Raw genomic sequence first — 26,057 nt, 5'->3', positions numbered from 1 at the left:
GGACACCACAGCTGCTCCTGTTAAAAGTATATATCGGCATCCCGTTTTTGGTAGAATGTTGACGAATACGATTAACGAGGGGCAGGAACGCAGTGTGAACCTAGCCTAAGTTGGAGATTATAAAGGTTTTATTTATATTATTTGCACCAGATTTATTTCTTTTTTTTAAATATAAAATGGAATCTTACCCTTTGAAAATATTATGTAAAACATAAATTGTGTGTCACCACGCGCACTTTTGGAAAACTGATGCGCATAGTGTAATCCTTGGATCCCTTTTAGGTAAAACCCCTTGAATATTTTGGGAAAACTGGCGAAAAGTTTTGAATTGCGGTGAGTATAATACATGCCGGAATATGTGGTAAAAACTGTGTGAAGCTGGCATATGAGAGAAAATGTAAAATAGGTGTTTTTATTTTTTATATTTTTAGTACCACGAAATCAGTCATGAAAGGTCGTTCGCCTTCAATGTGCAATATAGAATAGGGAAAAGGATGAGTTCACACACGGCATGAATTTTTCCATGATTTTTTTTATTTTTTTATTTTTTAATTGAAACATGTTCTTTACATTTGCATCAGGGGAAACGAAAGCTCAATGATATAAAAGTGAGTGCACAGCTTTGTCTACAGTGCATTGTTGCCCTTAGCAACCAGAGTTCATATATAGTAAATGACGGCTGGGCGCTGATTGGTTGCTATGGACAACAACCAGTCCTGCTGTCACTGATGCTCAGCCAAGGGCACTAAAACTCGTGCGCATGACCCGGAAGTGGAAAGTACCAAATGGTCTAGGAGCTGAGGGGAGTGTTAAAGTGACTGCCAGTCAGTTTTAGAATAGTAGTGACGCCATATATTACGCATAGCAGGCACGGGGGACGACGACACATATCTCGGTTCATAACAGTAGCCTGGTGTAGTTTAGGCACTGAGGCACAGAGTCGGATAACAGACTCCCCCCGTCTTGCAGGTGGTGCAGTCCTACTTGATAGTGTCATGGCGCTGCCCTGTGTCAGGTTGGGAGTCGTGCGGCTCCGGTCCGGGGCTCTTCTCAGGTAGTGACGGTACCCGGGCGGTGTGAATAGTGTTGTATGTGTGTGCGGCCTGTGTCCTTGTAAATATCTGACATATATATGTGACCTATAAAGCCCAGCTACATGACCTATGACCTCTATGCGATCACTTCATGATCCCCACTGATCGTAATATTGGGGCAATCCATCGTATAGTGCAGTGTTTCCCAACCAGGGTGCCTCCAGATGTTGCAAAACTACAACTCCCAGCATGCCTGGACAGCCTTTGGCTGTCCAGGCATGCTGGGAGTTGTAGTTTTGCAACACTTGGATGCACCCTGGTTGAATTAGGCTGGGTTCACATCACATTTTTGCCATACTGTTTTCAATCAGTTTTTCTAAAGAAAACCGTATGGCAAAAAAGCGGATGGAACAGTATGGGAAAATGTAAACCGCATACGTTTTTTTTAACATGGACGTCAATGGGAAACGCACATGTATACGGTTCCATACGGGAAACCGAATACAGTTTTTACTTTGCACATGCGCATCCTAAAGTCCCCACCCAACACCCCTCCCATTAAAAATGGACAAAATTATCAAAAACTAATTTTATTTTATTTTTTTATAAAAACGGAGGGAACTGTATGCACTTTTAAAAACAGTTTACAGTTTAAAAACATATGCGGTTTACTTTTTCCCAAAGTAAACCGTACACGTTTTTAAACCGTGTACTGTTTTTAAAAGTTCATACAGTTCCCTCCGTTTTTATAAAAATAAATTAAAACACTTTTTTGGAAATTTTTGTCCATTTTTAATGGGAGGGGTCTTGGGTGGGGACTTTAGGATGCAAATGCGCATGTGCAAAGTAAAAACCGTATACGGTTTCCCGTATGGAACCGTATACATGTGCGTTTCCCATTGACGTCCATGTTAAAAAATAAATAAAATAAAGTATGCGGTTGCAGTACGGTTTTTAAACTGGAGACAAAACCGTGGTCAACCACGATTTTGAGTACGGTATTGCAAGCAAACTGTACGCATCCGGGTGCATATGGTTTTCAATTATTTGTCTACATATACAGTTCCATACGTTTTCAATAATGGAAATGTACTTAAAAAATGTGGTGTGAACCCACCCTAACACTGGTATAGTAATAATGCAGTGTTTCCCAACCAGGGTGCTTCCAGCTGTTTCAAAACTACAACTCCCAATGATGAGAACAGAAGAAGTAATGGAATTCTCAGCTCACCCTCCAGGGCCCCAGGCGCACGGACTGTGCGAGGCAGCACCATTTAGGCAAACAAGAAACTGGATGTCCAGCGCCAGGATTCGTGCAAAACAGATTCTTTAATGCTTAAAAAGCCATAACAGGGGTCAATGTGACGCGTTTCAGGTGCGTTAGCACCCTTAATCGTACATAAGATAAAACCACATTTGTCTGGGTATATATAGAGGAAATGACCTAGTTCTCCCAGGTGGAAGGATGAAGTGATTGCTCACATGACCGACCTCCTGGAGTCCAGGCATTAACCCCTTGCAACCACAAACTAAAATATACATAGTATAAAATACAAAAGTATTAGTTAAGACAAAAGTACACATTTAAGGGCATACATATATTTGCAAAGTGTAAAGAACTTATTAAATGTAGAGAAATTATTATTTAATTCTTAAATACGCATTCATATGTATGTACCTAAAGTGTGTAAAAACGCACACATGTCAGGGAAACCTGTGTGAATAGGTCACAATCACTTCAAAGAGGAAATTGAGGAAAGATATGCATAGTTGTATACATGTATTGAACAGAAATTGACAAAATTCTATATATAGAAGAAATATATTTTATATTCTGTACGATACAAAAACATACACAAATGCATCTCCCACTAATGTTTAAGCCCGATTTCTGGACTCCAACATGCTGCTATATTCGACAAAGTATGTCTATAGTGAATGTAAAAAATTTATATATTATATAGCAAAAATGAGATCAGATGGATAGCAAAACCATATGTGAATATATGGATATAGATATAATGTTTGCTACTTCAAAAATCGTAAGGGCAAAAACTGCAGGATGCCATAACACAGAAATTTCAAAAGAAGAGGGAATGAAAATGTTATTTTTAATACTAATTTGATATTCAATAATATAGAATAACATCTTGTCTTTTGTTTAAGCCCTGAGGCGCCCTGGTTCCCAATTTAATGATCATTAAATCACTTCATCCTTCCACCTGGGAGAACTATGTCATTTCCTCTATATATACCCAGACAAATGTGGTTTTATCTTATGTACGATTAAGGGTGCTAACGCACCTGAAACGCGTCACATTGACCCCTGTTATGGCTTTTTAAGCATTAAAGAATCTGTTTTGCACGAATCCTGGCGCTGGACATCCAGTTTCTTGTACAACTCCCAATATACTCGGATGACCTTTGGCAGCAGATTTTGAGCCCCAATGGATATAGGGACTGATTTGAGTGATGACAGTCTTTGTACAGTGCTGTGGAATATGTTGGTGCTATTATATTTTGTAGCTGCTTTGTCTAGTACTACAGCTCTATGATGAGTTCACGTGAAAGGAACTGAACCATGTGTAGTACCAGACACAGCCACTGTTATGTGTTTGGCACTGTGCTGAGTAAATAATGGGAGCAACTGGGGCAATCACTCGATCTCCACTGGCCTAGTCAGTAAACTAAAATGTTGGGGGTTTCAGGAGTCAGATCCCTATTGATCTGGCATGGAAGGGGTCATCCAGCAGTTTAAAAAAAAAAAAAAAATAGTTGCTTTCTTAGAAAACAGTGCCACTCTTTCTCTTCAGGTTATGTGTGGTATTGCATCTCAGATCCATATACTTTATTGAAACTATGTTGCAATTAGTCTGTGAGGCCCTTTAAAGTCTACCTGTAATTTATTAAAAAACAAAACAACTTTTGAAATGTCATAGAAACATATTAAAATTTGTGATCAGTCGGGGTCTGAGTGTTCAGACCCTGACTGATCACGAGAAGGAGCCAGTAGAAGTATGTACGTGTTTCCTACTGTACTATTTCCCAACCAGGGTTTAGTTGTAGTTTTGCAATAACTGGAGGCACCCTGCTTTGAAAACACTGCTTTTACCGGCTTTGGGTCACGTGACCTGGATAGCCCCATGGACTTACATTGTATGTTCAGCCAGGTCACTTGACACAAAGCTGGTAAAGTAGGGTTTCCAAACCAGGATGCCTCCAGCTCTTTCGAAACTACTACTCCCAGCATAGACAGAGCAGGGAGATGGGTGCGCAGTACTTTCCCGCCTTGTTTTTCTGTAAATTAAAGGGGTATTCCAGGCAAAACCTTTTTATATATATATATATATATATATATATATATATATATATATAATCAACTGGCTCTGGAAAGTTAAACAGATTTGTAAATTACTTCTATTAAAAAATCTTAATCCTTCCAATAGTTATTAGCTTCTGAAGTTTTCTGTCTAACTGATCAATGATGATGTCACGTCCCAGGAGCTGTGCATGATGGGAGATTATCCCCATAGGAACTGCACAGCTCCCGGGACGTGAGTCATCAGAGAGCAGTTAGACAGAAAATAACAACTCAACTTCAGAAGCTAATAACTACTGGAAGGAGTAAGATTTTTTTAATGGAAGTAATTTACAAATCTGTTTAACTTTCTGGAGCCAGTTGATATATATATATATATATATATATTTGGACTGGAATATCCCTATAAGTTAGGGTTTGAACACTTAGACCCCCAACTAATTAAAACTGTCAAGCTTTGAAACTATAGTATGTGTGTATAATAATTTTTTTGAGCCATTAACAGTTGAACAAATTATTACAAAACAAAAAGAAAAATGTAAACTGTGAGCACAAAAGCAGTCTAAAGGCAACCTGCCATCACTTTAATGCTGTCCGAAACACAAGTCATCAGGTCAGTCCCCGGAGGTTTCTTCTCTTGTTGACCATTGACCATAAAAAAAAAAAAAATGTCTATACAGGCCACAGAATTAAAAAAAAAATCTAAATAAAGTGGGGTTATGTTGGTCAGACTATTGTCAATTGGACATTGACAACATATCCTATCAGAATTTTAAAGGGGTTATCTATGGTAAGAAATACAGAGCTGATTTCTTCAAAAACCAGCGCCATACCTGTTCTCAGGTTGTGTGTGGTATTGCAGTTCAGTTCCAGTGAAGTGAATGCAAGCGAGTCGCAAAACCACAAAGACAGGTGTGGTGCTGTTCTTGGAAGAAATTAACTCTGTTTTTCTATTACACTGTATGTGCACAGCAGTCCACTATCATTGTTCATCCTGCGCTTGGAGAGCAAATGAAGTCTGAAGGAACGTGATCATTAAAACAATAATAATATTTATGTAGCGCTAACAGATTCCCCAGCACCTAATTATTCCGAGGGAACAACTAGAGACCATTATCAGACATTACAATATAACACATTAAATATTCAGACAAGAGGAGTGATCTCTCTATTAGGGTCCATTCACACGGGTGCATTACCTGCAGAATCTTTGCAGCGTATTTGGTGCGGAAAATGCACAGCAGATTTTGCTACCATTGAAGTCAATGGTAGCAAAATCTGCAGCGGATTTTCTTCAGCAAATACGCTGTGAAGATTTCGCAGGTAATCCACCCGTGTGAACGGACCCTTAGTGTGAATCTGATGTGTAACCCTCTGATTTTTCCTGCAGGTGTCTGTGTCGGAGCAGCAGCCATCAAGCAGTGACAGGTAAGAGTCGTCTTCTTGTCTCAGTACCCAGCCAAGAAAAGGTTCAGTACCAGCACCTGAGGTGTAAGCAATGCATGTTTGTATCAAATTAAAATAGGTTTGCTAGTTTAAAGGGGTACTCCGCTGCTCAGCGTTTGGAACAAACTGTACCGAACGCTGGCGCCGGGAGCTTGCGACGTCATAGCCCCACCCCCATATGATGGCACGCCCCGCCCCCTCAATGCAAGTCTATGGGAGGGGGCGTGACGGCCGTCACGCCCCCTCCCATAGACTTGCATTGAGGGGTGGGTGTGATGTCATGAAGGGGCGGGGCTATGATGTCACAAGCTCCCGACTCCAGCGTTCGGAACAGTTTGTTCCAAACGCTGAGCAGCGGAGTACCCCTTTAAATCAGTGTAGGGTCCTGGTGTGGGGAATCCACCGTTTGCTAAATCATATGGAGAAAAGTATTTTTTTGATCAGCTTTGCTCCAGCGCATGTTATACAGATCCATAAAAAGTCTATGTAAACTACTTGGTCGACTGTCAGGAATAAAGGGTGCAGCACTAAGCTGAGGACTTTTGCCCATTTATTTTGGCAATAAGAGGGGTTTATCAAGCACCTGGACCTAAGGTTTAAAAAAAAAAAAATATATATATATATTGTTTTTTAGATGTACCCTTTAATGAAAGCTCAAAGCATAACTCCAATCAAGGTCCGGTAACAAGATATCTGTTTAAGGGTAGGGTCACGTGTAACGGATCCACAGCGTATTTTACTTCAGATTGCTGCTACTCACAGCAGCAATCTGCAGCTCTGAGCAGCCACTCAGAAACCTGCAGTTCACCGCGAGCACTTGCAGTGTACTCGGACATCGCAGAGCGGCTGCTATGCCTGTGTACACTGTGCATGCGTGCAGCGACTCGCTCGTCCCTGTGTGGCTGCTCGTAGCGGCAGATTGCTGCTTCGAGCAGGACACGGGCTGGCATGAGCCACGGGCCAACAGTTGAACTGGTGCCAGAAAGTTAAACAGATTTGTAAATTACTTCTATTTAAAAATCTTAATCCTTTCAGTACTTATTAGCTGTTGTTTAATACAGAGGAAATTCTTTTCTTTTTGAATTTCTTTTTTGTCTTGTCCACAGTCCTCTCTGCTGACACCTCTGTCCGTGTCAGGAACTGTCCAGAGCTATGCTGGTTTGCTATGGGTATTTTCTCCTGCCCTGGACAGTTCCTGATACGGGCATCAGGTGTCAGCAGAGAGCACTGTGGACAAGACAAAAAAGAAATTCAAAAAGAAAAGAATTTCCTCTGTAGCATACAGCTGGAAGGGTAAAGATTTTATAATAGAAGTAATTTACAAATCTGTTTAACTTTCTGGCACCAGTTTATTTGAAAACATTTGTTTTCCACCAGAGTACTCCTTTAAGTCTCATGTAAGTCTATGGGACCGTCAAATATGTATCCTGATCACTGTAAACTTGGATAGGGGATAATTTCTTAAGATATGAATATTCCTATAGGTGTCAATTTCCTTAGATTTCAGATGTGACCTAAAGTGAGAGTTTATTATGGCTTGTTACCATTTTCTTTTTGTTTTGCAGCTGCAGAAGAGATCGATATTCCGAGGAGGAAGACCTGGTCAGTACCTCCCTAGTTGTAATTTTGTCTACAAGGTTTCGTACTGTACATGACAGTATGTTGGGATTTTAAACAGTCTTATTACTAAGCATCACCTAACTATAAAGTGCACATTAAAGAGGGTTATCCCGTGATAGAAATATAGCTAATTTCTTCCAAAGACAGCACCACTCTTTTCTGCAGGTTGTGTCTGGTATTACATTATATAGTGGAAGATGTGATATAAACTCCATATATAATTCTTTTAATTTAATACTGTACTCAGGGACAAGACCGCTGTTCTGCAGGCACTGGCATACACAGTCAACCATGTAAGTTTTGTGAATTTTTTATTTTATGCTTTATATTTTTTTGTTAATATTATCTTTTTAGCCCATAATCTTTCTGATCTTTGTCTTTTTTTCTTTTTTTTATGTAGGACCCAACAGCCGCCTCTTATGTCTTTCAGGATGACCCTTACCTCATACCTAGCACATCCACAGATTATGTAAGAAAAGGCTCTCCTTAGGTGGACATTGCTCTTTACCCTAATGTCATCTCTTCTTAATGTCTTAAAAACCAGTGGCACACAATGATCATTTCCAGCATTGTGTGATTGTCCCATAGCCCTGCGGAGTACAATCTATTATTTTCATTCTAAAATTGTTCCTTATTTCACCATAATCTTTATGTTCTTTATTTTAGAAACTATACTCCATGTCTAAAGAATCTGGAAAAAATGCAGCAAAGTATATTGTGAATATGTATCCAAACCTGTTTCAGAAAGACATTGCAGAACCTCACATTCCAGTAAGTAGTGACCCAGTGGCCAACAATTTAAATGCTGCCCGAACCATGAGTCATCGAGGCGGCTCTCTGCAGCTGGTGCCTGTCATACCAGCCCTTATTGATGATCTCTCCCTATACTCAAGCAGGTAAAGATTTATCAATCGGGGTTGGAGCGATAGGGAGAAGCTGACAGGGACCACCCCCTTGTTGTTAAAGGGTACCTCTCATCAAATAAACTTTTGATATATTTTAGATTAATGAATGTTGAATAACTTTCCAATAGCATGTTAATGAAAAATATGCTTCTTTCTATTGTATTTTTCCCGATCACTCCTGTCAGCAAGCATTTCTGACTCATGCTGGAGTCCTAAACACTCAGAGCTGCCATCCTGCTTTGTTCACAGCCAAACAGGCTGTGAACAAAGCAGGCTTGCAGCTCTGAGTGTTCTCCTTTGTGAACAAAGCAGACTGGCAGCTCGTAGTGTTTAGGACTCCAGTATGAGTCTGAAATGCTTGCTGCCAGGACTGGTAGGGAGACCCCTAGTGGTCATTTCTTCAAAGGGGAAAATTAAATAGAAAGAAGCATATTTTTTAATAACATGCAATTGTAAAGTTATTCTGCATACATCAATCTATAATATATCAAAAGTTTTTTTGATGAGAGGTACCCTTTAAAGGGGTATTTTGGCTTTATACAGCTTATCCCGGTGTGGAGGTTGGGGAAGAGGCAGCTGCGGGCCCCTTTTAATGTTTGTCTGCCTAGACCCCTGACGGCTATACCGCCTGTACTGCCCTGATGGCGGCCCCAAACATGTGGTACATATTCAGTGATGAGGTGGTTTTGCATTCTTTTTGTGTGACCCTGACCATGATCTCTTCCTTCTAGTGTCTAATGCCTGAGAACATCCAACCTCAGATTGAAAGTGTCAGCGAGGAAGCACTGAATGAACGCATGAAGCTTAGAAGAGTGAAGGAATCCATTGACTTGTTCGACCAACTTCTTCAAGGCGGTATGTGACATGATGACACCCAGCCCCTCTGTTGGTCGCTGCCGATCAAAACAACCACCTGCCATGTACCAGATCTCCGTCCTTGTTCCTTTAGGATGCCAGGGTCCCAGTTGTCAGACATCCAGGGGTCATAATCTTATTCCGTATTCTTGTACAATGTCTTACCATAATGGATGGTAGAACTCCTCAAATGTCTATTACTTTCTGAATATGGCTGGAATAAGAGCACTGGAGCAATATATGCTGTTGCCCTGCTTGATCCATGTGAAGAAGTCAGAGGAAATGTTGCGCCAAATCATATGCAGTCTACTGTTTCTCGTTCGTGTTATTAGGGTTCACAGGAGACAAAGCGGAACTAATATTTTTAATTCTTCTTGTAGGCACAACACCCTCACTGGAGACCACAAACAAACTTCTAGATCTTCTTTGTTTCTATGGGGACCGTGAGCCCAGTACGGATGACCAAGAGGATAATGAGAGTGTGAGTAAAAAAAGAAATAAGATATGTCAGCTTTTGTATACCAAATTACAGTTTACATGTATAGATGGTAGAGTTGTTAATACATCACTTATCCTTTGCTGAACCTATGCTACATCCTGCTGGTGGGGGTCACTGTGTATATACATTACTTATCCTGAGTTATATCCTGTATTATACTCCAGAGCTGTACTCACTATTCTGCTGGTGAGGTCACTGTGTGCATACATTACATTACTTATCCTGTACTGATCCTGAGTTATATCCTGTATTATACCCAGAGCTGTATTCACTATTCTGCTGGTGGAGTCACTGTGTACATACATTACTTATCCTGTACTGATCCTGAGTTATATCCTGTATTATACCCTAGAGCTGTGCTCACTATTCTGCTGGTGAGGTCACTGTGTGCATACATTACATTACTTATCCTGTACTGATACTGAGTTATATCCTGTATTATACTCCAGAGCTGTACTCACTATTCTGCTGGTGAGGTCACTGTGTACATACATTACATTGCTTTTCCTGTACTGATCCTGAGTTATATCCTGTATTATACTTTAGAGCTGTACTCACTATTCTGCTGGTGAGGTCACTGTGTACATACATTACATTACTTATCCTGTACTGATCCTGAGTTATATCCTGTATTATACCCCAGAGCTGTACTCACTATTCTGCTGGTGAGGTCACTGTGTACATACATTACATTGCTTTTCCTGTACTGATCCTGAGTTATATCCTGTATTATACTTTAGAGCTGTGCTCACTATTCTGCTGGTATTAGACAAAAAATTGACAGGACATTATAGTGTATACCTGTCTACCTGTATATAACTACACCACCCAGCACAGATGCTGTAGCACTGTATTAAGACTTGTCTTGTGTCTGTTAAAGCCTATATGGTCTCACCTGAAGATCTGCCTCCTTCCTGATAAGTTTTATCAGAAGCGATACATGCGCTAAGAAAGACCAATCAGACATCTGTCAGCTGAGATGATACTTTTTTTTTTTATTACGGAGGGAGCGACTACATGTTTATTTTTATAGGTTATACAATGCTGTGTGCAGGAAGTTACGTGAATTGGGTGGGAAAAACAGCTAATTGGTTAAAACTCCTTCTACGTATTCTTCATTAGATACATTTTCTTCTTTATCTTCGATACACAGTGGGAGGGATAAGGAGCATTTAAGATGGAGGAGGAGGGAGTAGTTTAGCTGGAGGAGGATCTCTGTACGCAGCTTAGGAAAATAGGCATTTTAATAAGTATATGTGTATATATAATATATATCCAGAAAGAGCTGTAAAGGGAATCAGACAAGTGTGGGCCAGGTACAGATCCAGTACTGTGTATTAGATAAGGCAGGATTTTAATAATATAACTGATCTTTTTATGCTGTTGATCACTTGATTAGAGTCTTCTACATTATTTATGAACATTTTTAATGTTTATACTGTTGTGCAACTACTTGAGTTTATATTATATCCTTCTTGTATTTTCAGGAAAATGTTAAGAGGAGAAATGTTTCTATGAAAAGTATCCCTGCTGGAAAAACATGGAAGTAAGTGAATTGACACCCTGAAGATCTGTAATCCAATTGGTTTAGCTTTGTATTCATGACAGTTGTGTCATCCACAGTGATAGACGCTCTTGTAGTTGTTTTCTTCCTCTGGCTATAGGGGGGGGGGGAACACTTGTACTACTTACCCCACTACTTTATATTACCTCCATATGGGCATATTGAGTGATTTTCTTCATAGCACCTTCTTATTCATCCTCTACATCCAGTAAGAACTTCTAATGCACTGTTTAATTTCCTCTCTTTTCGGTATTGCAGGGAAAATAACAATGCCGAGAGAATCTTCAACCTGATGCCAGAAAGGAACGCCCATTCTTACTGCACCATGATCCGAGGAATGGTGAAGGTATTGTACCCTACACACGCATTCTCTTCTGATAGACATTTCATTTTAAGATAATAATATATTCTATGTTATTCCAGCACGGAGCTTATGCCCAGGCATTCAACATGTACACAGAGCTTCTAAACAACAGACTGACCGGTGAGTCCATCAGAGACACAAACCTGTTTAATTTGAACCCAGGTAGATCTGTTTGCCAACATGCCATGTGTCAGATTCCCACCATCAGCTATAAATGGCCTATGCCATTGTTTCCTCAACCAGGATGCCTCCAGCTGTTGCAAAACTACAACTCCCAGCATGCCCGGACAGCCAAAGGTTGTCCGGGCATGCTGGGAGTTGTAGTTTTGCAACAGCTGGAGGCATCCTGGTTGAGGAAACACTTGCCTATGCTGAAGCTAGGCCATCAATTTATTTAAAAAAAAAAGAAAAAAAATTCTTTAAATAAAAATTCTGATGGCTTTTTACGGAACTATAAAACAAATAAGCTACCAAACTCCCCCTAGTAATGTCTGCGGGAGGCTAAAATTGTATAATTTAACTTTTTTTTTTTTAGGAAAATATTGCTTAGGCTGCTATAAAATTAAGACTTAAAAAGACTTAAACAAAGAGGCAGCGATGCAGCACGTCAAACAAACTTGCAGCTTTATTGAAATTCGTAGCAAAAAAAAAACAGGTAAAATCGTTCACTTGAGCAGCATACGCGTTTCAAGCGCATGCGCGCTCTTCATCGGTGACATCCTGATTCTGTCAGGTGAGGATTTTATATCGACCGAAGCGGGTGGAGACCAATTACACAATTTACATACTCCAACATTTGGAAATCCTACTCCTGAGAGACAATCAGGTTTACAATGGAGGTAGTGTTGTATAATAAAAACTCTTTAAAAAGAGCCGCAAACGTAACTATGTAAAACCCACCCGAGAGTTTGAAAATGCTGAGGGCACAAAGAAATATTGTATTAAAGGGGTACTCCAGTGGAATTTTTTATTTTTTTAAATAAACTGGTGCCAGAAAGTTAAACAGATTTGTACATTACTTCTATTAAAAAATCTTAATCCTTCCAGTACTTATTAGCTTCTGAATACTACAGAGGAAATTCTTTTCTTTTTGGAACACAGAGCTCTCTGCTGACATCTCTGTCCATTTTAAGAACTGTCCAGAGTAGGAGAAAATCCCCATAGCAAACATATGCTGCTTTGGACAGTTCCTAAAATGGACAGAGATGTCAGCAGAGAGCACTTTGCTCGTGATGTCAGCAGACAGCTCTGTGTTGCAAAAAGAAAATAATTTCCTTTCTAGCATTCAGCAGCTAATAATTAATGGAAATATTAAGATTTTTTAATAGAAGTAATTTAAAAATCTGTTTAATTTTCTGGAACCAGTTGATTTAATAAAAAAAAAAAAAGTTGTCCACCGGAGTACCCCTTTAACCCCTTAAGGACTCAGCCCATTTTGGCCTTAAGGACTCAGACAATTAAATTTTTACGTTTTCATTTTTTCCTCCTCGCCTTCTAAAAATCATAACTCTTTTATATTTTCATCCACAGACTAGTATGAGGGCTTGTTTTTTGCGCGACCAGTTGTCCTTTGTAATGACATAACTCATTATATCATAAAATGTATGGCGCAACCAAAAAACACTATTTTTGTGGGGAAATTAAAACGAAAAACGCAATTTTGCTGATTTTGGAAGGTTTTGTTTTCACGCCGTACAATTTATGGTAAAATGACATGTGTTCTTTATTCTGAGGGTCAATACGATTAAAATGATACCCATTATTACATACTTTTATATTATGGTTGCGCTTAAAAAAAATCACAAACTTTTTAACCAAATTAGTACGTTTATAATCCCTTTATTTTGATGACCTCTAACTTTTTTATTTTTCCGTATAAGCGGCGGTATGGGGGCTCATTTTTTGCGCCATGATCTGTACTTTTTTTTGATACCACATATGCATATTAAAAACTTAATACATTTTTTTATAATTTTTTTTTTTTAATAAAATGTATTAAAAAAGTAGGAATTTTGGACTTTTTTTTATTTTTTTTCGTTCACGCCGTTCACCGTACGGGATCATTAACATTTTATTTTAATAGTTCGGACATTTACGCACGCGGCGATACCAAATATGTCTATAAAAAATGTTTTTTACGCTTTTTGGGGGTAAAATAGGAAAAAACGGACGTTTTACTTTTTTATTGGGGGAGGGGATTTTTCACTCTTTTTTTACTGTTACTTTTACATTTTTTTACATTTTTTTTTTACACTTGAATAGTCCCCATAGGGGACTATTCATAGCAATACCATGATTGCTAATACTGATCTGTTCTATGTATAGGACATAGAACAGATCAGTATTATCGGTCATCTCCTGCTCTGGTCTGCTCGATCACAGACCAGAGCAGGAGATGCCGGGAGCCGGACGGAGGAAGGAGAGGGGACCTCCGTGCGGCGTTATGAATGATCGGATACCCGCAGCAGCGCTGCGGGCGATCCGATCGTTCATTTAAATCGCGAACTGCCGCAGATGCCGGGATCTGTATTGATCCCGGCACCTGAGGGGTTAATGGCGGACGCCCGCGAGATCGCGGGCGTCTGCCATTGCCGGCGGGTCCCTGGCTGCGATCAGCAGCCGGGATCAGCCGCGCATGACACGGGCATCGCTCCGATGCCCGCGGTTATGCTTAGGACGTAAATGTACGTCCTGGTGCGTTAAGTACCACCTCACCAGGACGTACATTTACGTCCTGCGTCCTTAAGGGGTTAAGGAGTACATGAATTGTAATTAAAACAATGTGGTATACATTGAGTGTACTCAATGTAATTTAACCCCTTAAGGACGCAGGACGTTTTAGTACGTCCTGTCAAATCCCGAGCCACCCCCCCCCTGCCGCTAGCCGGAGGGGAGCCGGTGCCCGATGCCTGCTGAAATCGTTCAGCAGGCATCGCGGCATATCGCCCAGGGGGGTCATGATGACCCCCCATGTCGGCGATGGCCGCAGATCGCTGGACAATTCAGTCCAACGATCTGCGGCAGATTCTGGGTCAATCGGGTCTCCGGTGACCCAGAATTACAGGCTGTTCGGGGCCCTCAGAGACGTCCCCGAACAGCCATAGCCAGCAGGGGTGAGGTGGCACTGGTGCCACCTCACGATCGCCCTGATTCGTTGACCGGTTTACCGGCCGACCAATCAGGGCACCTGCTGCGGGTGTCACTCCCGCACCTGCTCCGCCCCTCTTCCAGAGGACGTGAGCGGGTGCGGGACGTGGACCCCGGGAGCTGGGGACCCCGATCCCCGGCGTCAATGTTGGGATCGGGGCCCCTGGAGCGACGGCGAGGGACTGACCTGTGTACGCAGCAGGAGGTGAGTGACAGCCTCCTTCTGTTGCTTAGCAACAGCTCCCAGCATGCAAAAAGGGCATGCTGGAAGCTGTAGTTATGCAACAGCAGGAGGCAGACCACCACAACTCCCAGCATTCCCTTATGGGCATGCTGGGACTTTTTTCTATGGAAAAGTGTACCTTCAGCTGTTGTATAACTACAACTCCCAGCTTGCACAAACAGCTAAAGTGCATGCTGGGAGTTGTAGTGATGCATCTGCTGGTTGCATAATTACAACTACCAGCATGGCCGTTGGCTGTCGGTGACTGCTGAGAGTTGTAGTTTTGCAACAGCTGAAGGCGCACTGGTTGTGAAACACTGAGTTAAGTAGCAAACCAGTGTGTCTCCAGCTGTTGCATAACTACAAGACCCAGCATGCCCTTCTGCTGTCCGTACATGCTGGGGGTTGTAGCTTTTGCAACAGCTGAAGGCACACTGGTTGCAAAACACTGAGTTTGTTACCAAACTCGGTGTTCCACAACCAGTGTGCCTCCAGCTGTTACATAATTACAACTCCCAGCATGCACTGATAGACCATACATGCTGGGAGTTGTAGTTTTGCAACAGCTGGATGTTCCCCCCCCCCCTCCTCCAATGTGAACGTACAGGGTGCACTCACATGGGCAGAGGTTTACAGTAAGTATCTGACTGCAAGTTTGAGCTGCGGCAAATTTTCTGCCGCAGCTTAAACTGCCAGCGAGAAACTACTTTGAACCCCCGCCTGTGTGACTGTACCCTAAGAACACTACACTACACTAACACACAATAAATTAAAAAGTAAAAAACACTACATATACACATACCCCTACACAGCCCCCCTCCCCAATAAAAATGACAAACGTCTGGTACGCCACGGTTTCCAAAACGGAGCCTCCAGCTGTTGCAAAACAACTACTCCCAGTATTACCAGACAGCCACTGACTGTCCAGGCATGCTGGGAGTTATACAACAGCTGGAGGCACCCTGTTTGGGAATCACTGGCGTAGAATACCCCTATGTCCACCCCTATGCAATCCCTAATTCAGGCCTCAAATGCGCATGGCGCTCTCACTTTGGAGCCCTGTCTTATTTCAAGGCAACAGTTTAGGGTCACATATGGGGTATTGCCGTACTCGGGAGAAATTGTGTTACAAATTTTGGGGGGTATTTTCTGCTATTACCCTTTTTAAAAATGTAAAATTTTTGGGAAAACAAGCATTTTGGGAAAAAAAGATTTTTCTTTTTTACATATGCAAAAGTTGTGAAACACCTGTAGGGTATTAAGGTTCACTTTACCCCTTGTTACGTTCCCCAAGGGGTCTAGTTTCCAAAATGGTATGCCATGTGTTTTTTTTTATTTTTTTTGCTGTTCTGGCACCATAGGGGCTTCCTAAATGTGGCATGCCCCAGAGCAAAATTTGCTTTCAAAAAGCCAAATTTGACTCCTTCTCTTCTGAGACCTGTAGTGCGCCAGCAGAGCACTTTTCACCCCCATATGGGGTGTTTTCTGAATCGGGAGAAATTGGGCTTCAAATTTTGGTGGGTATTTTCTGCTATTACCCTTTTTAAAAATGTAAAACTTTTGGGAAACCAAGCATTTTAGGGAAAAAAAGTATTTTTTTTTTTACATATGCAAAAGTCGTGAAACACCTGTGGGGTATTAAGGTTCACTTTACCCCTTGTTATGTTCCCCTAAAGGTGACATGCCCCCCAAAAACAATTTGTCGCTCCTTCCCTTCTGAGCACTCTACTGCGCCCGCCGAACACTTTACATGGACATATGAGGTATGTCCTTACTCGAGAAAAATTGGGTTTCAAATACAAGTAAAAATTTTCTCCTTTTTACCCCTTGCAAAAATTCTAAAATTGGGTCTACAAGAACATGCGAGTGTAAAAAATTAAGATTTTGAATTTTCTCCTTCACTTTGCTGCTATTCCTGTGAAACACCTAAAGGGTTAAAACGCTGACTGAATGTCATTTTTAATTCTTTAGGGGGTGCAGTTTTTATAATGGGGTAATTTGTGGGGTATTTCTAATATGAAGACCCTTCAAATCCACTTCAAACCTGAAATTTGTGAAAAATTGGAAAATTGCTGCTGAACTTTGAAGCCCTCTGGTGTCTTCCAAAAGTAAAAACACGTCAATTTTATGATGCAAACATAAAGTAGACATATTGGAAATGTGAATAAAAAAAAACATTATTTGGAATATCCATTTTCCTTACAAGTAGAGAGCTTCAAAGTTAGAAAAATGCAAAATTTTCAAATTTTTCATAAAATTTTGGGATTTTTCACCAAGAAAGGAAGCAAGTTACCACAAAATTTTACCACTATGTTAAAGTAGAATATGTCACGAAAAAACAATCTCTGAATCAGAATGATAACTAAAAGCATTCCAGAGTTATTAATGTTTAAAGTGACAGTGGTCAGAATTGCAAAAAATGGCCGAGTCCTTAAGGTGAAAAAGGGCTCAGTCCTTAAGGGGTTAAAGGGGTTATCCACCATAAGGTGATTTTAGTACGTACCTGCCAGACAGTAATGGACATGCTTAGGAAGGAACTGCTCTTGTCTTGGGGCTAAATGGCTATGTTGTGAGATTACCATAACGCTGTGGCTAGCTTTTTATGAACTGGTATTTCTGTTTCAGTTTTCTACAAATCCCATAATTTAATTATCCTCCCTCCCACACATCAGCCACACCACCCATTGAAACATAAATAAGCTGCATCCATTCAAAAGACCTGTGGTTTTCAATCAGGGTGCCTACAGCTGTTGCATTAGTTGCAGATTCATCTCTCTCCCACCAAGCGATCGCTCCACCCATTGAAGCAGACAGGCTCCCTGTCATCATGTGTCTGCCGCATTGCTGCCTGGGAAAAATCTGAGACAACAGTAATTTTGTATGCTGCTAAAAATAAATATTGGAGTGAAAATCACAGAAGAATTGTGAGAAAACCGTCACACACAGGTACAGACACTATATTATGAACTACACTAACTTTACAGTCAAATAAAGTATGTTGGTTATACCACTCGAAAATTTAAAATTTGTGCTTTAGAGCACATTAATGATATTGATAACACCAGTGTACGTAGTAAATCAGCGGCATCTCAGCATTTTCAAACAATTCCTAATGGTAATATTTCTGGTTTCAGAATATATGGGATTGAGCACTTTGGTATTGCTGTGTGCAAAGGGTGCATTAGAAGGAAGTTGGCTGATAGAGAAGCATATTGGCAGTTCACTCTGGCACCCGTGCGCCTTTTGGCATGAATGTCCGGAGAGAACTACTGTAAATTCTGTAATTGGTCTCCACCCGCTTCAGTCCACATAAAATCCTCACCTGACAGAATCATGATGTCACCGATACGCTTGAAACGCGTATGATGCTGAAGTGAACGATTTTACCTGTGTGTTTTTTGCTACAATTACCAATAAAGCTGCAAGTTTGTTTGACGTGCTGGGTCGCTGCCTCTTTGTTCCTGTCACCGTTAGCACTGAGCTGGGTGCGGATCCAAGCACCACAGTGTGGAAGGTGAGCTAAAAATTGCACATATTTTATGCCTATTTAAAAAGACTTAAACCTGGATAATGTGTTCTTCTGCCCTACAGGAGATGTGTGGACTTTCAATGCATTGATATTAGCTGCTCCAGAGACTAAAAAGGAGATGAATGAGAAGTCTGCCCTGATTGTGGTAAGAGCTGTCACAGACCTTGTAGCTTTCCTGACGGTACACCCTAGCTTGATGGAAGAACCCATTCATTTTTGCAGAAATGATCAACCATCTAATTTGCATGGAGAGGTCCCAAATCTTCCTTTAAAAAGAATCTGACAGCTAGTTCACCCACACTAAACCCAGTATACTAGGTTACAGAGCGGGTGAAGAGCTGTAAAATGAGGGATTACTCACCGAAATACATTCACTAGGTGCAGCGTTAATAGTCTAATTCCTAATGCAGTCCAGAACGCATTGGAGGCAGGTAGCCGGCTCGTTGAGTTCCCCTGTCTCCTACATATTCCCAGTCGGCATCACCCCCTTCATAAAGCGCTCACCCGCTGCCTTAATTGGCATAATAAGGGGGTGGATGTATGTACGGATCAAACATCCTATTGCACTATTTTTCTATGCTGTGGTTCTTTTTCCATCCTTAGGGGAAGATACGACACGGGAACCCGGGGGGGAGGTTTTGTAGGGGGAGGAGCACGGTGGGGTTGACAGGGGATTATGTAGGAGCCATCCGGCTCCAATGCGCACTGGGGTGCATTAGGAATTAAACTATTTACAATAAGAACACAGCACCTAATGCACATATTTTAGTGAGTAATCCCTCATTTTACAGCTCTTCACCTGCACTATAACACAGTATACTGGGTTTAATGCGGTTGAACTAGCTGTCAGATTCTTATCCCCTTATCCCCTTTCCACATTATAGATAAGTGTATGATCGGGGGGCCTGGAGCTGACCGCTCGGACCTCCTGTTATCTCCTGTGGGAGGAGTCTTTGCTTAACCTGAGGGCAGGGTTTCTGTGCCTCTGCTGTATAGCTTATTGTTGCAGCATGCCTGGTTACTTTCCATTGTAGTATATGGGATGTAAGGAAAAGTTGAACACACTCAACCTCCCCTCAAATATAATGGTATAAGTATGTGTGTGTAAAAGAAAGATACATGAAATCAAATTTGTCACCTATGGATGGAGTAAGGAGCCTCAAATTGGGCCCATAACATAGTAGGTGGACCATGCCAACAAAGAAGTTCCAGTCCAGCAAGGTGTAGGTTTTCAGATTTTATTCCAAGCAGATCTGGATAACATACGTTATAGGGTTATACAGATTTATTATTTTTGAATAGGGGATAAGTGTCATATCGCAGGGTGTCTGGCCGTAGGGACCCCCTTGCAATCTTTTGCATAACGCCCCAGCTCTCCCTACACCGGCATCTGCATGGGAGAGCCAAAGCGCTGTACTCGTGTATCTCTGTCTCTCCCATAGAGATGCATGGAGGGCGGTGGTCGACACAGCTCCGTGCATGGGGACAGCTGGGGAGCTGGGCAGGAGATCACAAGGGTCCCAGCGGTCAAGTACCCCCAACCCCCACCAATAGCAGTTTTTCTGTGGAGCGGGGCACATTACACAACAGGATTTGCCAAACCTGCACTGTTGGAGCTGCCTTGAAGCTACCTATAACTATAATAAGGTTACACTTGCTCTATGTTCAGCTTACAATCTAAAAGCTACAATCTGAACCTCTCACTTCTGTCTCTTTGCCCATGCTGCATTTGTTCTCTTGAATGCTATACCCAAACCCTTAGACTCATTCCCAACACCCACAGTATTGAGCAAACCCTGAAAGCGAATCTCTTTTAATAAGGCTTATAACATTTCCTAAATGGGTTCCCATACTCTCCATCTACACCTATGTGCACAATCCCATTTATATATGATGGCTGGACCATTATACATATAAAGCACCTTATTCCTTTTGTCACAACCCCATTTCTCATAAATCATAATACTTCACACGCTCTTGTTTAAACAATTCTGTAATGCCTGATTGTCGAAGTATTCTCAGAATTGTACAGTGCTGCGGAATGTGTTAGTGCTATATAAATACATTTTATTATTTATTAAGGATAGGTTGGTCTCTGGCTCATTCCATAAATTGTTGCTCAATCCTATTTTATTTTCCAGGACCTACTAAACCACATGGTGCAACAAAATGTTAAACCAAACTTACTAACCTTCAATTCCGTCATGAAGAGCTTACGCAAGATGGGCTCAGCAGTGAAAGGCATGGCAATGCAGACCCTAATGGAGATGAAAGCACTTAATATAGGTAGGACAATATGGGCTGTCTGTTCTGGGACTGAGCATGGAGGAAGCCATTGCTGGTGGATGCTCCTCCTATGTCTGGTATTGCAGAATCACTTAATAATAATTCCAGACTATCCACTACTGTATTATGTGATGCTCCTGGTTGTAACATACGTGAAATCTTTGCTTACACTGAGTTAAAATGTGTTTTCTTTTAGAACCAAGCCTTTCCACATACAGCCATTTGTTGGGAGTGTTTTATAAACCAGGTGAGTACAGAAATACTTTCCGGCCGGATATTCCTATGTGCAGGCACCGCTGACCAGCTCAGACCTTTCAGTCCCCTTAGAAGGTCTGCAGATCGGAGATCCGTCAAAACATTGAACAAGTTCAGAGTTGTGGCGGAATTTTTCAAGGGGATTTTCAGAGCAAAAACTCTGTAGTGTGCACTGTACAGCAGAATCCCGTTGCTACACCCAAATTTCTGAGCGGAATTTCAAAACAGAATTTCTCTCGTAAATTCTGTAGTGTGAAGTCGGCATTACAGGTCTCATACCCTAGGTGATATCATCGTTCCTGCATTAAAGCTTTATCGACTGCTTAATGCTTTTACAAACTTTTACCTTGGGAAAATCCATAATTTTGGGGGGAAAAAAACTTTTCTACTGTACAATCTGTATGAAAATGAAAATATGGTTAGTCTTATGACCAATGCAGCCAATCCTCACACAGCTCACTGTACATGACTGGCCATTGCCTTTTTATTATTGGCTGCTATGGGCAAATAATGCCATCACTGGCACCACTACTTAGTATTGTTCTGTAACTTTTTACTTATTGCATGTAAGTCCAATCCATGTCTTACCGCTCACTGGCCGCTTGCATTTGCCTACTCTGTTTAACAGGCACTAGATAAAGGGGACATGTTTTGAACATGCATGCGCTCTTTCTTGTGCTGCAGAACACCTCCCCCCTTGAGCTTTTAAACCTCACTTAAATAACAAAAAGCTTTATATCTCGGCACTTGATAGGACTATTGAGATTTAAAAATATGAAATATGCCTAAAACCCTGATTACTAGCCCTATCTATCCATTTTTCTTACACCCCTGATTTCCTGCTGACAGGTACATTAAATTATGTCCTATCTTTGCAGGTGATTTACTGAGCCAATCACAACTGTTGGCCTCTATCCTGGAGCAGGTGCGAGGAAAGAGCTTTACAGCCAAGGATCCAGATGACCGTATGTTGTGTTTGGATATTTTTTTTATTGCTGTGGTTAAAAAAGGCATTTTGTGATTGTGATCAGAGTTAGTTAATTCCTGTGATCACAGCAGCCTCTGCACTCTTTTACCCAAGTAGTCTCTGCTATGAAAGAAAAAAGAAGGGGTGCAGGAAGTTTAATGTGAGCTGGCAGGCTTGTGGAAACTAAAACCAGACAGCAGCTTTACTACATTTGTATATAGGTAGTACAATCCTGCTAGGGACTTTAAAAGGAGGAGACCTCTGTTGCACAAACAGCTGAACTACAAATGGGTTTACAGGATCTACAGAGCTCTAAACGTTCAATTTAGTTTACATACTGGGCATACGCTGTGACATACAAGAGGCCAGATATTACCTGCTTATTCCATTCCGCATGCTTTTCTTATGACAGTGGTTTAGCATGCTCGAGATCAGAATGTCTGGGTTCACATGAGGAAACGTCTTTGCCTATGTATACCATCAGTCTTTTATAGCATTTATAAAACATTTTTTTTCTCTCTTTTTAGTTTTATTTTTCAGCGAAGCCATGAGAGTGGTGAGTAAACTTTAGACTTCTCAGACTAAATGCTGTGTTATAACTTATGTGTAGTTGTCAGGTTTGCTTCTGCTCAGCTCCACAATGGGTGTAGAATAGCTGCTATGATGTCTCCCATACATTAGAAATGGAGAGAATAGGAGCTCTTGCACCCCTGGTTCTCTGTAGCACACCCTTGCAGTAGCTCAGGAGACATTATCCTGTAGTGGTGCCATAAAGCAAACACCTGGGATGGGAGAGAACACTTACTAGCAGCAGCAGCATATGCAGAGACCTAATAGGGTTTTGCAACAATCTTGATTATACAAATCTCTATAAAACCTATAAGAAGCTCATAATTCTCATTGAATGCACTGGGGGACATAGCACTGTGGGTATAAGACAAGTGCCCTCCCAGGTTCCTCAGGAACTCCTCAGATGGCTGACTTCCCCCTCCCTCCGTCTGAGTCCTTTCCTCTACACTCACTTATCGCCATCACCGATGCAGCCTCTCCTGGTGAGAAACAGTCTTCAGTTATTTCAGGGCATGGCTGAGCCTTGGCTTCTTAGTCTTGTCCTCCATGCTCTTCAGTCCTCCCTCTTTGAACACTTGCGCAATATTTTTCTAAAGCTCCTTTTTCCGGAAAGTCACCTTTCTTGTTGCTCATACTTCCATCTGCTGGGTTTCTGAACTGGCAGCTCGTTCCCTTCCTGCTCATTCACAAGGACAAAGGTTGGCCTGCATCCCGCTCTCTCTTTTCTACATAAGGGGATGTTCCCTTTTCACATCATTATACTCGTTTTCTTCTGCCAGTCTCCTTCCCATCCTTGGAAATGGACTCCTCATATTCTGGACGTTGTTCAGGCCATTCGCGTCTATCTTGAATGGCATGTTTGATGTCCAGACTCTTAATTTGTGGTCCTGGAAGGTACTCACAGGGAGTCTTCCTGTTACATAGGGCACCATCACTCGCTTAATAAAGTCTGCTATCTAGGAAAACTACTAGAACAGCTCACTCTTCTCGAGCTATGGGGACTTTCTAGCTGGGCTGCCATCGAGCATCTGTTTCCTAAGTCTGCATGGCTGCCTCCTGGACACATGGCTGCACACTTTTTCTCCTAGGTTCATACCATGGATTCCTATGATGCAAGGCACTGTGCGCTAGGCAGGTCACATAGTAGTTCTTGTTTTTCTTCCCAGGCTCAAGCCATTGTTGGTGTTTTCCTTTTTGGCTCCCTTCCTACTGTTTTTTGAACAAACTGTTTCTCTCTCAGGTCATTTTCTGAGCTCTATAAATCAGTTTCTGACCACCTTACACAATTGCACTAGTTCTGGGTTAGGCTGGGTTCACACCACATTTGTTCAATACAGTTCCCATATACGTTTTCAATTTGAAAACCGTACGGAACCGTATTGAAAACCGTATGCTTTGCCTGTCCATTGAAAACCGTATGCCAAAAGATGCATCCGTTTTGTGTCTTGTACGGTTTTGTTAGTTATTATTTTTTTTTTTTTTTCGGCTCCATTGGGGGACACAGACAGTGGGTGTATCTTGTGGTCTCTAGGAGGTGTGACACTATGGTGATAAAAAAAAGTCAGCTCCTCCCTGCAGGATATACCCGCCTTCAGGCTCTGAGCTAGTCAGTTTCAGCTTAGTGTCTGAAGGAGGTGGACGTGGACCAGGCCTTCTAATTTTTTTGTTTTCCTAGTTAGGGACGTGTTAGTTTTTTATTCCTTTTCTTTTCTGTCTTCAGGTGGGGACTCAAGGACTGCGGTTCCCAGTTTCCTCATTGCGAGTGAGGGGGCACAGACATTGCCTATATGCGCTGTTAACCCCCCCCCTTGCCAACGGTCAGCGCTTGGGTGGTACCTCACGGGTCCGGGTCCCCCTATTTCACTGCTCGCCTCGCTCGGGCATAGCGGCCAGGTGTGATGCAGGTAACTAATGCTGACTGAAGACTTCACTGAAGACTCCAGTAGGGGAGTTATTCTGACTGAGGTAAGTACTTCTCCCTTTTATCTCCACAGGTACGGACTCGCAGCAGCTGGAGACCCCCTGTTTTGACCCACCCTTTAGTTTTTGGGGCTAACTTACAGGGGCTGCATTTTATTACAGGCTGCACTTTATTTTTGGGGGAGCAGTGGCACCTGAAGGGGCATCATATAGAGGACACTTCACTTTGTGTGTGTGTGTGCTTGGGTCCATAGTGCCTTATTCCGGCACTTCACTTGTGTGCGTGTTTAACTTTGTCTCTCACAGCGCCTTATACGCGGCTGTCAGCGGCGGTGCTGTCCCGGGCTGGGCGCTCTCAGCACCGGCTTAGTTTCACTTTGCCGGCAGCGCCTTATAAGCGGCTGACAGCTGCAGCGCTGCTATTAGCCGGGCGCTTCTGCGCCGGCTTACTTCTTTTCACCAGCAGTCTCTGCCGGCGCTGGCCGCCCGCCCTATTCCCCCCCCCGAGCGCACAAACGAGCGACAGGTGCGCTCGGGGCAAGGAGCGGGCGCCATGACAGTTCTCCCGGACGGTCTGTGGCTTCGCCCACGGGGCTGGGAGAGCTCAGAGGCGCGAAGCTGCCTCCAATCAGCGCCATGGGCGCGAATTTAAGTAGGAAGGGGGCATTTACTTAGTGCCTTGCTTCAGGCATGCCCCTCTCTTCCTATTGGCTGGCCATTTCTCTCTCTCTAGCCGCACAGAGCGAGTCTCCTCACTGCAGCTGACAGGGGACACAGACTAGGGTGAGAAAGTTCCTATCTCCCTTCTTTTCCCTCATTATGTCCGTACCCAGAGCTGTTCCTCCCTCTAAACAGAGACCTGGAACTTCAGTGACTTACTATCTCTGTAAGCACTGTAATACCAAAATGTCTGGCTCTGCTGAGCCCACTTGTCCTGCCTGCTCCCCCAGACCCCCTGGTACCCCCTGATGCCCCTTCGGTCCCAGTGGATGCAGCTGCTCCCCCAGCCTGGGTTTCTTCCCTGACCCAGTATATGGCTGACTTGAACAAAGTCTCCCGCTCGGTGGCTGAGGCCTCCCGGGAAGTGGTGTCCGCCTTGAAGGGGTCTTCCCTGCGCAGGACCTCTGGAAGGGCTTGCTCCTCGTCTCCACAATCCTCATGCTCTCACAAGCGTCCTAGGGGTGCCTCGTCTGACTCTTCCATTGAGTCTTCAAGTAGACGTGAGCGTTCCCCTCGTGGGCCCACCCCCCTCTCATCTGGGCACAAACGTAGCTCCTCCAGAGGACGTTGTTGGAGTCGCCGCTCTGCCACACCAGAGCCGCGTTCTCAGTCAGTCACCCCCCTCCAGGACTGCCTCTACCCATTCTCATTCCCCTGGCGAACTGGTGGACGAGGCTTCCGAGCCAGCATCTAACTCTGAGGACCGCCCGGACCGCCCGGACTTTGGTTACAGCCCTGAGAGACACCTTTCACTTAGAGGACCCAGGATCTTCGGATGTCAATCCAGGAGTATCCTTTCATCATACTAAGCCAGCACCTGAGAAGTTCAGCTGA

The 26,057-nt window shown here is 42.6% G+C and overlaps 1 protein-coding gene across 2 annotated transcripts in view; it reads left to right on the top strand.

The window, feature by feature from the left end:
• Window positions 1–860: 860 nt before the first annotated feature.
• Window positions 861–26,057, top strand: part of PTCD3 (pentatricopeptide repeat domain 3) — a 43,451-nt gene continuing 18,254 nt past the window's right edge. The window contains exons 1-16 of one of the 2 annotated variants that reach the window (XM_056554394.1): window positions 861–1,054; window positions 5,744–5,781; window positions 7,365–7,401; window positions 7,667–7,712; window positions 7,820–7,888; window positions 8,086–8,190; window positions 9,056–9,179; window positions 9,560–9,660; window positions 11,166–11,224; window positions 11,501–11,588; window positions 11,666–11,726; window positions 18,568–18,650; window positions 20,647–20,791; window positions 20,988–21,038; window positions 21,925–22,011; window positions 22,541–22,569. In XM_056554394.1, coding sequence (XP_056410369.1) covers window positions 996–1,054; window positions 5,744–5,781; window positions 7,365–7,401; window positions 7,667–7,712; window positions 7,820–7,888; window positions 8,086–8,190; window positions 9,056–9,179; window positions 9,560–9,660; window positions 11,166–11,224; window positions 11,501–11,588; window positions 11,666–11,726; window positions 18,568–18,650; window positions 20,647–20,791; window positions 20,988–21,038; window positions 21,925–22,011; window positions 22,541–22,569 — 1,182 coding nt within the window. In that variant the 5' untranslated portion in view covers window positions 861–995. Of the gene's footprint in view, window positions 1,064–5,743; window positions 5,782–7,364; window positions 7,402–7,666; window positions 7,713–7,819; window positions 7,889–8,085; window positions 8,191–9,055; window positions 9,180–9,559; window positions 9,661–11,165; window positions 11,225–11,500; window positions 11,589–11,665; window positions 11,727–18,567; window positions 18,651–20,646; window positions 20,792–20,987; window positions 21,039–21,924; window positions 22,012–22,540; window positions 22,570–26,057 lie in introns of both variants that reach the window. The other variant, XM_056554396.1, reaches the window with a different exon arrangement.

This window comes from Hyla sarda, chromosome 1 (genome assembly GCF_029499605.1).
Source record: "Hyla sarda isolate aHylSar1 chromosome 1, aHylSar1.hap1, whole genome shotgun sequence".
Taxonomy (NCBI): Eukaryota; Metazoa; Chordata; class Amphibia; order Anura; family Hylidae; genus Hyla; species Hyla sarda.
This window is presented reverse-complemented; position numbering and strand designations above follow the sequence as displayed.